Here is a 12,971-nt window from a genome sequence, read left to right on the forward strand (position 1 = left end):
ATTCCCCCAGTGAAGAAATGGTCTCCGGTGGTCATTCAAATGAATGCCCTGACGTTAGAATATGGTTTAAGAGCTGTTAACGGGCGCACGCCTTCCGATGTTATAGGAGCTAATACATATAATTGGGTGTCCTGCCCGAGCAGAATTGATTATATTTTGGTTGATAAAAGGCTATGGAAATATGTGAGTGATATTATTGTTGTACCATCCATTGATAGTGATCATAATCCTCTATCTCTTTCCATGTTGCAACTGTGGCAAAATAGGGAGCACTGCCCTACCATTAGTCCTGGGATGCTAACAAAGTCTATTATACCATCCAATTGCCAAAGGTTTCTTAAATGGCCAAAATTTATCCTGAATGAGCAGAAAAATAAAGATCTAGGGGAAATCCTAGGAGATCAGACCATTAAGCTTTCTGTTGTTTGCACGAATGAGGTTGGGTCCCCAGCGGTGGAGACAATTCACGCTGAAACAATTTTATTTGATGGGTTACCTCTTTTTAGAGGCTCCGTCTCTTAAAAAGCGTTCCCTGACCACCAAGCCAATGGAGAAGTGGTTTACTAAGGATTGTCGAAGGAAAAAGACAGCATTGATACTTGCCATTAAATCCCACAATACTGTTGAGGTGCGTATGTCAAGACTACAGTATAGACAAGCCATTCTAGAGGCGAAAAGGGCCTGGGAAGAATCGCATTGGATTAGTCTAAAAACCGCGAGCCAATATAAGAATGGCGAGCTCTTCTGGGCACTGCTAAGAAGGTCTAATGGCCGCGAACCGGATCAAATCCCTAACCATATTACTGATAGGGAGTGGTTTGACCATTTTAGGAGTCTCTACGCAGGAGATGACATTTTGGAGAGTTCTGGGCCCCTTAGTCGCTCTATGGCATCCACTACGATCCCCTTGGACTCCTTTGACCCCATTGGGAAAACAGAGGTGGTGGTGGCCATAAACAAAATTGTTACAGCTAAGGCCTCGGGCCAAGATGGTATACCGAGTGATTTATTTAAAGCAAACACCGACAAATGGGCAAACTATTTTGCATTCCTGATTAATGCCTTGCTTGAAAGATCTCCAGTCCCAGACTCCTGGAAAGGAGCAGAAGTGATACCTATTTTCAAGAAGGGGTCCAGGGGGGACCCTGCCAACTATCGCCCAATAAGTCTTATTGACTCTGGTCAGAAATGGTTGGCAGGGTCCTCCTGGAGAGGATCCTTTCCTGGGCCGAGGAGAATAATATTATTTCGCAATTCCAGGCAAGGTTTAGGGCATGCACAAGTATGATAGACCAGGCTTTCAGACTGGTACTCCTACATTGGAAGGTGGTAACCATTGGCAAATGCGGTCTTTATTTAGCATTTATTGATTTAATAACCGCCTTTGACCTGGTTCCACGAGACCGCCTATGGCTGGTCTTACAGGAGATGAGCTTTCCCCCGCCCATTTGAATCTTCTGGCCCGTATGCACGATGGAAACTATGCCCGCATTAGATGGGGCATCCAGGAACAAAAAACGGATAAAATTCCCGTAAACAGAGGTGTCCGCCAGGTTTGCGTATTGCGCCAACCCTGTTCACGTTGTTTGTGAACGGGGTTGTTTCCTTTTTATCGGAAATTGACGCCGACGCTCCTGTGCTGGCAGGTGATAATGTCCCTGCATTACTTTTTGTGGACGACACACTGCTGATATTAAAAACCCCAGCGGGATTACAGAAGTTATTAGATCGGTTCTGCCTTTTTTGTAAAGAGAGGGGCCTAGTAATCAATACCTCGAAAACGAAGCTCCTTTATTTTAATCCTAGTAGGTCGTCCAAAGCGACTCTTTTACTTGATGATGTACCCCTAGAGTGTGTGAAAGTTTTCGATTATCTGGGGATCAGAAGATCAGATAACCTGAAATGGCAGCCGCACATTGAGAAAATGGCCATAAGCCATAAGAGGGTTGTGGCTGTGATAGGGAGGGAACATCGCACCTCTACTTCTAGGCCGATTGCCCCAGCCCTGGAGATTTATGCTGCAAAGGCTGTGGGCTGTGCACTATATGGAGCCGAGCTCTGGGGCTTTGGCAACATAGATGGGCTTGTCAAGGCAGAAAACAAGTTCTTTAGAGAACTTGTTTCGTTACCTAGGGGGACACCCACTAAGCTGCTTTTGAGTGACCTGGGTCGTCGCTCAATCAGGGTTTGATTATCTTGCGCCCTCTCCTTTATTGGTCTGATTATGGCGCACCCCTGAGTTATCTAGATATGTGGATGGCCTTAGAGAAGTCATGAACTTACAAGGATCTCATAAGATTGGTTGGCTGGTAAACGTAAAAAGCTCCTCACGGCCACTGGCCTTAAAACTGTATGGTAGTCAGGGATCCCGCTGTCCAAAAGAGAAACTAAGAGAGCATTTTGGGCATGATCGACGACCAGGAACATAGAGATCCTAATTTAGGTAGACTGACCGACGAGTTTCGCCAACACAAGTTGGTGCCTCGCCTTGAGCTCTACCTCGACTTCATTCAGAAACTGAGAGATCTGGCCCTCTTTATCCAAATCAGATTTGGTACCCTTCCTGTCCGTGAACGCACGAGTAAATGGAGCCCTCCCCACCAAACTCCTGTTGATTGCCCTCACTGTGTAGGAGTAGCTGAAAATATCCCGCATCTCTTTTTTGCATGTCCAGCCTATACTAAACATAGAATGAAATGGTTAAAACCTGTGTGTCGTTTAAAAAAAAACCTGTGTGTCGACAGCTTCAAATCAGGAACCACTCTATTGCCCTCAGAATCCTGCAAACGGATGTCAATACAACTCTAGTCTGTGGGGTGGCAAATTCTTAAGTTGGGCCTGGCTCATAGGATCAAAAACCCTACAGTGAATATGCACGATTATTAATTTTCTAGTCTTTAACAAAGCTGATACAGTTTAATACACTTTTATTCTTTTATCGTAACAATGATTATTGATGTTCATTTTAATTGTATTTATTATGAAATTTGTTTTTTAATTGAATAATTGCTTTTAAGATATTTTATATCGAAATAAAGCTTTGTTGACTTGACTTGGCAAATCTTTTTATGGTTGTCCCCATTGTGCCTTGTATAATAGTTTTGACTCCTTGCAGTGAATACATGACATTGTATAATACTAATAGTTAAATGCATCCATACATGGTATTTATTGATTCATGTCCTACTATTTATTTTTTCATTTTTTTTGTTTCTGTCATTACCGTGTTATTTGTCTTACATATTATTTCTTTTATCTATAATTTGGTTTTACATATTGGTTTCTCCAGTTATGATTTGTTTATGTATGTTCCATATGTATAAATTATAGAAAACGCCCCAGGCCTGCAAGACACTGGGGGTGAAAAACACATGTTGGCTGGTCCTCTTTTATAACCATCTATGTGATACCATCAAGGCTGATCCTCTCTTATGACCTTTTATATGCTGCCAACAATGCCTGATCGATATCAAGGATCACATAAAAAAAATACTAAATCGAAAGTTATTTTGCTCTTTGCCTAAACACAATGATATGGTATTTTTCAAGATTACATATACATTGTTTCTGACTAACCAAAATACTCGCTTTCTGTATAAAAATAGAAATGTGCTGAAACATTTTAGTTTCTTCCATTACACAGTTTAACATTACTACAATCGTAGAACACAGATGCTGATATTTCAGAAACAACCAATATGCTACTCCCATCAACCGATGTAGTTCAAAACAGTCCTAGGTATTGTAAATAAAAATAATGTCTAATTGAATTCGCCACTTGATGCACTAAAACCTTCAGCACCAGCAGTGCAAAAAACAAGAGAGCTTTACCTTTTCAAGTGTTCATGGATGGTGTCCAAGGGCAGCACGCATTGGCAAGTGGTACTGAGCTCGGGGTCCTCCTGCATGGACCGTTTCACCCTATTCAGCATCATGGAAAGCTTCTGGCTTGTGGATGCAAAGGTGGCACAGTCTGTGTTGACTGACTCTGGCCACACCGCTTTCATTTCCTACAAAAACAACAACATAGTTACGATACAGCTTCATTCATCTACTGTCCCGTAAAAAAAATCCGACACGAAGGCAATAATGAAATATCTCTTATTTGCTTTTATCACCTGCAAGTCATGAGGAATAATAAAACGGATAATCGAAACTATCAGGCCTTATTGGAAGCTACTTACATCTTTGTGAATTATGTTTAAGAGTAATAAAAAGGAGCAGACTCTTTAAATGAGCACAAATGAAGATCTGGTCAACTGGATGCAACTTCCATAGAGAAGGTTACAATTAAAACACATTTTTGCTGGAGAATTCTTGTAAAAATACATTTTTGAGACAAATAATTCCAGGAAAAAACCCCGACTGGCTTCGGTGAGCACGGTAAAGAAATATCACGCGCCTATTCTATACAGCAGACCAGTGCAACTTCGGACGCCAGAACTCACTTGGATTGTAATACTTATTACGTGTATTTAGTGACTGTGAGTGACTTAATTAAGTGGTGTGATTATACGCTACACCCACCAACACAAGAAGTAGTGACTACAGTTTGTTGGCCGAATCCTAACAAGTACTCATATGTGAATCTTGATAGACCGACAAACATAACTGTTGTTTTCAAAACAGGTTTTAGCGCTAGAATCAGTGAGTTATTATTATGTAATGTGGGTTACACATAGCATAAATATAATATTCCAGTTATTGCAAACGAAACATCCGCCTTCCTTTACTGAAAGTTTAAAAACTATATTTCATGCAGCTTATCACAAAAGGCAAAGTAATACATGTAAAAGCAGCAGGAAAAGGTATGTTAGGAATACTTAAGTAAACATTAGGCTCAGCTTCACATACAGGAGGGAATATAATTTCCACTTTTATCACAGGTTTGGCTCCTATTTTAATGATGGGTGCAATCACATTACTTGCAAGATTAATATTGAAAAGTTGAAGGAACTCAGTAGACCAAAGAATGTGTTTCTTAATTGGGTAAGTCCATTGAAGAAATGGGCTAGCCTTTAACCCACAGCTATAAAGTCCACTCAAGTAATGGAGAACTTCACCATTTCTGAACTGAGAGTGGCTGTCCTATGGAACATGTGAAGGATGAAACTTGGCGCCCTAGTAACCACTGAAGAATAACACCATGTAGCAATGTGGTGAGGAAAAGTGAGTAACAGACGCAGTGATAGCGGTCTCCCAGGTGCCTGTGCCGCGGATGCTGCTCACTGAAAGGGACAGACATTTAAATGCTGAGCATCTTCTGGCGGTAGTGGGAGCCGCTTCACTGGTTTGTGCTGCATATCGAAGGAGAACTACAAGTCCCAGGGGGCGAGTGACAGAGCCCACACCTGAGCCTGTTTGGCCGGCGCCTACAAAGCTTCTCGCCGCTCCTACTGGCGCGGAAGCCGCTTTGCTGGTTTGTGCTGCATATCGAAGGAGAACTACAAGTCCCAGGGGGCGTGTGACAGAGCCCACACATGAACCTGTTTGGCCGGCCCCTACAAAGCTTCTTGTCACTTCCTCTGCGGGAAAGCGCACGGACGCGCGCCGGGCCAAGCCCGGGCCCGTTTTAGCCCGTTCAAGAACGGTCGAGGACAGGACGGGCCACCCTCTTAACATCTGCTATTAAGGTTAGTGTGTGGAGGTAACCTCTGAGCAGGTTGACATTGATTTGGTATCATCAGTCATCCCAAGGAGGAGTTGGATCCATCCCTTTTAAAATCATGTCCTCATCTGCAGGTGGGAACGCTAGTAAATCAATTACTAGAGGGTCACTAATATGTACTATGGATACATTTCTCGTAATAGCGACCTTTGTCTTAGCTCACGAAATTGAGCTGACAAAAAAAAGATTATCGCTGGATTCTGCACTAGATAAAAGATCCTCATTGGGAAGTTTGGCCAAGGCCCGGTCACCAACCCCCCAACAGTCTGCCGCCTATGCTATATCGACTAGCGCTGGGGAGGGTGAGGGAAATCAGTTATTGCAACTTGCTGGGTGCTCGGTATGCCCCCCGGCAAGTGACGCTGTTCCATTGGACACTAGTAATATTACTAATACTAATAATATTTTGTCAAGATCGCCGTCATTTAGCGTTAAGACCCGATCAGCCTATAGTTCTAAATTGGGGGTATCTCAACCAATGGTAGGCTTGACGTCTAAAAGGAAGCGGAGCGGGGCCCAAGCCCAAGCGAAAGGAAGGAAAGCAAAAATTATGAAAGCTAGCTCAACTAATGAGAATGTGACCCTAATACCTCCCCACAGTACTGCCATATGTCAACCTATTACTGAAGGGGATATCTTATCATCGAGCTCTGGGGATGTACTACCCTGCTTAGTTGGGACCAATTTTTTGGACTAAGTTGGAACATATCTTTAAAAAGACATGCCTCCCAATATATGATAGACTGGACTCTATAGAACATAGACTTGTGTGCCTAGAACCATCATTTGTATCGGCCCAGGCCCGGGGTGGAAAGCGGGCCAATGGGGCAATTGGTGCACAAACGAACATGTAATAATGTAGTTGTTGACCTCACAGCCCCACAAAAGGGAATTAATATAGTTGAAGCTACCGCTCTCGCTAGGTCTCCAGATCCCTCCCCCTCACACTTTTCTAGTAAATTAGTAGCGCCTAACCAAGCCCTGCAGAGTGGCAGGGCACGGCAAGTGGAAGCCAGCAGACCTGTAATCCAACAACCATTAGCGAATATTTCTCCTCCTGTTCAATCCATAAAAAGCCTACCAAGTATAGATCTTCCACCTAAATCTGCCCCTTATGTGGTGGTTCTACTGGAAGTTCCTTCATTGAGTCAGGATAAAAGGGAGTCGTACACAGAGTTGAAGAACAAATTTATTTATTGGCTTAACACTTATCTGCCACTGCCTAATCATGTATGTGCTGAAATCTTGTTTGCTAGAAGAGTAGATTTGGAGGGGGCACGGTCAAAGCCCATAGAGGGGGATTGTGTAATTATTAACTTTAAGGATAGGAGGGCCGTTGAATACATCTGCAACTGGGCCCAAGTAGGCACAGTGTCCTTAATTCAGTCATTACCCTTGGCCTATTTTTATCCATCTGTATACGCTGCCCCTATGAACATTTTACCAGATGGGGGTCACAGAATTGGAGTACCACAGGGGGCATAAGGATGTTCAATAGGTACGACGTGTTATCCAGGCTGGAAGACTGCGCTTGACGACGAATATCTGAATCCTGCACGAGGTCTTATGCAGTGGCTTTTACTGAGGACAACACAGACAAGAGTTTAATTCTATCTATTGACAACGCCAGCTCTCAGGGTGGGGCATTGGGCCTTAAGCCTAATGGAATTCAATTAAATGTAGAGAGTGTAGTCTTGAATCAGATGAGTTGCGAGGTAACACTAAACCATGCTCTGAGTGAGACAAATTTACTTCTAGCTCCTGAGCCGAATATAGAGCATTGGTGTTATCTCCTAATTGATGGGGTGATAATGTTGGTAGATCTTCTAGCAAAAACTGCTTGATATCATTAGTATCCTGGAACTTAGCGGGCTTGGGATCGAAACTAGACTTGCCTGATTAGTCCGACTTTATTGATAAATTTGATATTTGCCTCTTTCAAGAGACTTGGTTGGTGGATTCTGTATTTAGGTTGGGTTATCTCAATTTCTATGTTCCTGCTGTGAAAAAGAAAAAAGGACGCCCAATAGGAGGATTAGTGATTTGGGCTAAGCAGGATTTAAGCTGCAATATTCAACAAATTCCTGTTTCAAATAATGATATCCTTGCAGTGAGACTCAGCATTTCCTCTGGTGTAAGCATTGATATTTTTAATGTTTACGCAAGGGGGCGCCCAGGAGGGAAAACGTCTGAGGTATTATCAGCCCTAGATATCCTAATTGAGGCCTTGCCTTGTAGTACTCTGCCTCTCGTAGCGGGAGACTTCAACACGACCTTTGAGCCGTTAGGGTATGACGACCAGAGTTAAATGGAGGAGGAAGACTCAAGATGGGGTATCCCCCAACTTGAGTTGATTCCTTTAAAAAATGGACTGAGGCTGCAATACAATTGAAGGGACTATGTATGGGGAACCAACTAAGGGTCACTAACGGCCGAACGTCATCTGATAGACAGGGCAACATAACGTATGATAATGGCCACAGGTCTAGCTGTATAGACTATCTGCTTGTCCATCTAAAATTGTGGCATTGCCTTGTGGATATGGCGGTAAAGGCTTGTATAGAGAGCGATCATAACCCCCTTACCTCACTATTTAGGTTGGGATCAGATGGAGTTGTAACAGCAACCCAGGATAAAACAGCTCCTGACATTGCTATAGCAAATGACGAGCGCCACCTTGAGTGGAGTAAAGTTATTGAGCACCCTGATACCTTGATTTTTATTAAAAATGATGTAAATAGGGTACTTGTAGATCTGGGGCCTAGTGCCACCAATGGGGATTTCCATTCTTCTATTAGCGAAGCTCAAACTAAACTTTTTGCTCAACTTAAAACATACTTTTGTAAGTCGGGTTCAGGTAGAAGTAAATCCAGGAAAAAACCCGAGAGCTGGTACAATGAAGCTTGTCGACAAGCACAGGCCGAGCTGGGTTTAGCACTAAAAATGAGGGACCCGAGTAAGGTAAGAGGGGCACAGGGCTGTTACAGGAAAGTACAGAGTGAGGCAAAAAAATATGGGATGAGTGCAAGTGGCAGGAGCTTAAAGAAGCCTGTGTGGCTAAAAATTCAAAACTATTCTGGGACACATACAAATGGGACATGGGTGTCCGGACCGCCCGCAGAACAATGTCACCCAACACTTGTTGATTGATCATTACAAGCCACAATACGCCTGTAGTGGTAGTGATGAGAACAATGGTACACCCACCTGCACCTTTTATGAAGAAGTTGCTTTTACTTTAGAAGATGTTGACAGGGCATTAGAGACAGTAACTGAGGGAAGAGCACCTGGTATAGATTGCATCCCTGCAGACGTGTTTTTAAATGACAAACAAACTTGCCGATTGTATATTGCCCATTTGGCAAATGCAATAGCTCAAGGAGCGGCTGTCCCCCACTCTTGGAAGGGGGCAGAAATTGTTCAGTGTATAAAAAGGGGGACAAGTCTGTAGCAGGCAATTATAGGCCTATTAGTCTAATCGACTCCATCCAGAAAATCATGAGTAGATTAGTTTTGTGTAAAATACAGACTTGGATGGATGAAAACAACATCTTGAGTCCATTGCAGGCCGGCTTCCGCCCTAAAACAAGTACAATCGATCAAGTTTTTCGCTTTATTACCCTCTTTTGGCGGACAGTAGTCTTGGGAAAAGTGGTTCTGTACGCTGTGTTCGTTGATTTGAGGGCAGCTTTTGATTTAGTTCCGTGCTGTAAATTATGGCGAGTCTTGGAGGGGTTGGGGATGGCCCCGGAGTTGCTGACACTGATCGTGCGCTTACATGAGGATAACTTTGGCCGGGTTTGGTGGGGGTTGCAGGGTGAGGTTACGGAAACCTTCCCCGTTGAGTGAGGAGTGCGACAGGGATGCGTTATGGCGCCTACCTTGTTCTCGTTCTTCGTCAATGGGGTGGCAGGCTACCTTTCCCTGGCCCCCACGGATGCCCCTGAGTTGGCAGGTATTCGCATCCCAATCCTCATGTTTGCGGACGATACCTTGATTATTTCCAAAACACCGAGCGGCCTCCAGCAGGCCCTCCAACGGTTCATAGATTTTTGCCTTTTGCACGATCTGGAATTAAATACTGCCAAGACAAAATGTATGTCTTTTAACAAACACAAATCTTTCAGAGGTAGTATGCATATGAATAATTGCCCACTAGAACAGGTTGATGCCTTTACCTATCTGGGTGTTACTCTGCAGAGGGATATGTGTTGGAATAGCCAACTTGATCTGGCTGTCTTAAAGCACCAAATCAATTCGGGGGAGATAGGGGATTTTGTGATCCGTCCAGATCCCTGGAATCTAATATCAACTAATCAATGGAGGAGGATCACTTGTCCTGCATAACATTGGGGATACGTAAATGGTTCTGTCAAATCCCAATAAAAAACCCTCATGCATGTGTTGGTTGGTGGTAACGTTTAGCGGTATATCTTTGTTCTCCGCTTTCCCTCACACGTCTCTGGATAATCATAGGGCTTAGTGGTTATGCCACCTCTACAGGAGGTGATACCCTTTGTTAACACAGTAGTGACAGAAAAGGTGCTCGTGATTCAGTGAGGTGTGTTAAAAGTCTCTAGGTTCCAGACACAAATCCTTTATTCATTCTGGTTTCAAAGAGGCGATAAAATCCATATAGGTGATTTAGAGTTATTATGACTCTTTTACCCTAGAATAGTGAAGTAGGTCGACATGTTTCAGCCCTCAGCCGCCAGTAGGTCGGTCGGGCTTTCTTCAGGACCAGGGGGTGGTGTGCAAAAAGGTGAAAATTACTCCTAAGTACTACTTAGTGTAAACGTTTGATGGAACCATAATTCTAGTTCCTAAAAGGCCTATAGTACCTGTGATAGATAGAAATTTAAAATTTAAAAATGTTGAACTTTACAAAGGGAAGGGGTTGTATAAGTGTTGGGACTGGTATAATATATACCAAGAACCGTTTAAAAATGCTCAGTAAATGTAGCAATTCATTGAGTGATTATACTTCAGATCTAACTCCCTATATCATGGACAAGGTCAACTCTCTCATTTGTGGCAAACATTGTATGTCTCGATGTCGATAAGCATTTAGGCATTTCTTTTTGGCTTTGTTTCGTGCAGTTTTGTCGTAAAGTGACAATTATAAGAAGGCGTATTTCATGTACCTTCAGATGTGATATTACAGCACTCGCGTTAAATAATTCATTTGTTCTTAACACATAACACTCATGCTTATGAAGGCGTATTTCATGTACCTTCAGCGGCGTTTCCCATGCACACACTCAGGTTTACGTTTGTCTCGTTGTATTCTGGATTAAGAAGGCGTATTTCATGTACCTTCTGGGGGTAGTGTTCATGACACACTCAGAAATCACTACACATATAATTGGGTTTCTTCAAACAGACCACACAGGAGAAATTGAAGGCGTATTTTATGTACCTTCAGGGGCTCGTCTCATGCATACAGCTAGATTATGTTAAACTGGGACGCGTTCGAACACATTCGACATACCTTATTTCCGGTTTCATTCGAACCTCATCGGGATCCGCGTGGGTCAGCGGTGCCTACTATAACAACAGGTTTGTTTCAGTTAGAATATCACAGTATAATACGTTACGTGTTTGTCGCAGTTGGGTCTCCTGCTACCTGCGGTCACTCCATAACGCCACTGGTTCTGACTCTGCCTCTGCGGTCCCGGAAACATTACTACTTCCGGGTTCCGGTGTTTAAGTAAGAAAGGCTAGGTCGACAGATCGTCGTCTATTCATAGTCTTTTTTCTGTTTTTAGCCCATTTTAACTGTAGGCGATAATTTGGAAAAAAAATGTAAACGGTATTTGGGAAAAGATGTATATATGAAAATTATCTCAACGAATCATTTTTCGGTTAGTTATGAAAATTCCTGTGCTCCTGTTATTTCGATATTTTCTTGTCCCTTAATTTGGTTTCTTATTACCCAGTTTCCATTTTGGACTTATTCATAACGTGATGTTGCAGTAGAGGGTAGTGTTTGTATATATTTACTTTCTGGCTCTTTGTTGTATAGGTAACTGTTAGAGAGTATCATAGTTGTATGGTTGTTGGTCCAGTGTTTCATCGTTTTAGTTATTATTTATAGATACTTCCCCATGGGATATTATCGTTGAGTCCCTCTCGATCTGTACCTAGTCTGTGAACCCATCTTTGTTCCTTCTCAAAAAGGATTCTTTCTGCGTTGTGGTCTTTAAGGGTCAAGGATTCCAGAACAACCCATTCCAGGTCGTCAACATAAGCATGAGTGTTATGTGTTAAGAACAAGTGAATTATTGAACGCGAGTGCTGTAATATCACATCTGAAGGTACATGAAATACGCCTTCTTATAATTGTCACTTTACGACAAAACTGCACGAAACAAAGCCAAAAAGAAATGAATGCCTAAATGCTTATCGACATCGATGAATACAATGTTTGCCACAAATGAGAGAGTTGACCTTGTCCATGATATAGGGAGTTAGATCTGAAGTATAATCACTCAATGAATTGCTACATTTACTGACCATTTTTAATCATCAGTTCTTGGTATATATTATACCAGTCCCAACACTTATACAACCCCTTCCCTTTGTAAAGTTCTAAATTTTTTAATTTTAAATTTCTATCTTTCACAGGTACTATAGGCCTTTTAGGAACTAGAATTATGGTTCCATCAAACGTTTACACTAAGTAGTACTAAGGAGTAATTTTCACCTTTTCGCACACCACCCCCTGGTCCTGAAGAGAGCCCGACCGACCTACTGGCGACTGAGGGCTGAAACATGTCGACCTACTTCACTATTCTAGGGTAAAAGAGTCATAATAACTCTAAATCACCTATATTGATTTTATCGCCTCTTTAAAACCAGAATGAATAAAGGATTTGTGTCTGGAACCTAGAGACTTTTAACACACCTCACTGAATCACGAGCACCTTTTCTGGTCACTACTGTGTTAACAAAGGGTATCACCTCCTGGTGGAGGTGGCATAACCACTAAGCCCTATGATTATGCAGACAGGTGTGAAGGAAAGCGGAGAACAAAGATATACCGCTAAACGTTACCACCAACCAACACGTGCATGAGGGTTTTTTATTGGGATTTGACAGAACCATTTACGTATGCCCAATGTTATGCAGGACAAGTGATCCTCCTCCATTGATTAGTTGTCTTAAAGCACCAACAGCAGTCAGGTTTCCTTTCGCAAAAATTTAAAACCTCGTTAGCCAAACCAATTAGTCCAGCCCTTGACATCTATGGGATGAAGGTACTAAGTTCGGCACTATACGGGGCCGAACTGTGGGGATTCGA

The 12,971-nt window shown here is 42.7% G+C and overlaps 1 protein-coding gene across 1 annotated transcript in view; it reads right to left on the reverse strand.

Moving 5' to 3' along the window:
- The window catches only part of ABCA13 (ATP binding cassette subfamily A member 13), a 2,590,787-nt gene that overhangs the window by 2,235,788 nt on the left and 342,028 nt on the right, over positions 1-12,971 (reverse strand). The window contains exon 10 of the mRNA XM_086964984.1: positions 3,832-4,010. Within this exon, the coding sequence (XP_086821110.1) occupies positions 3,832-4,010 (179 nt within the window). The remainder of the gene's footprint in view (positions 1-3,831; positions 4,011-12,971) is intronic.

The sequence above is a fragment of the Lissotriton vulgaris genome, chromosome 4_1 (genome assembly GCF_964263255.1).
Source record: "Lissotriton vulgaris chromosome 4_1, aLisVul1.2, whole genome shotgun sequence".
NCBI classification, from domain to species: domain Eukaryota; kingdom Metazoa; phylum Chordata; class Amphibia; order Caudata; family Salamandridae; genus Lissotriton; species Lissotriton vulgaris.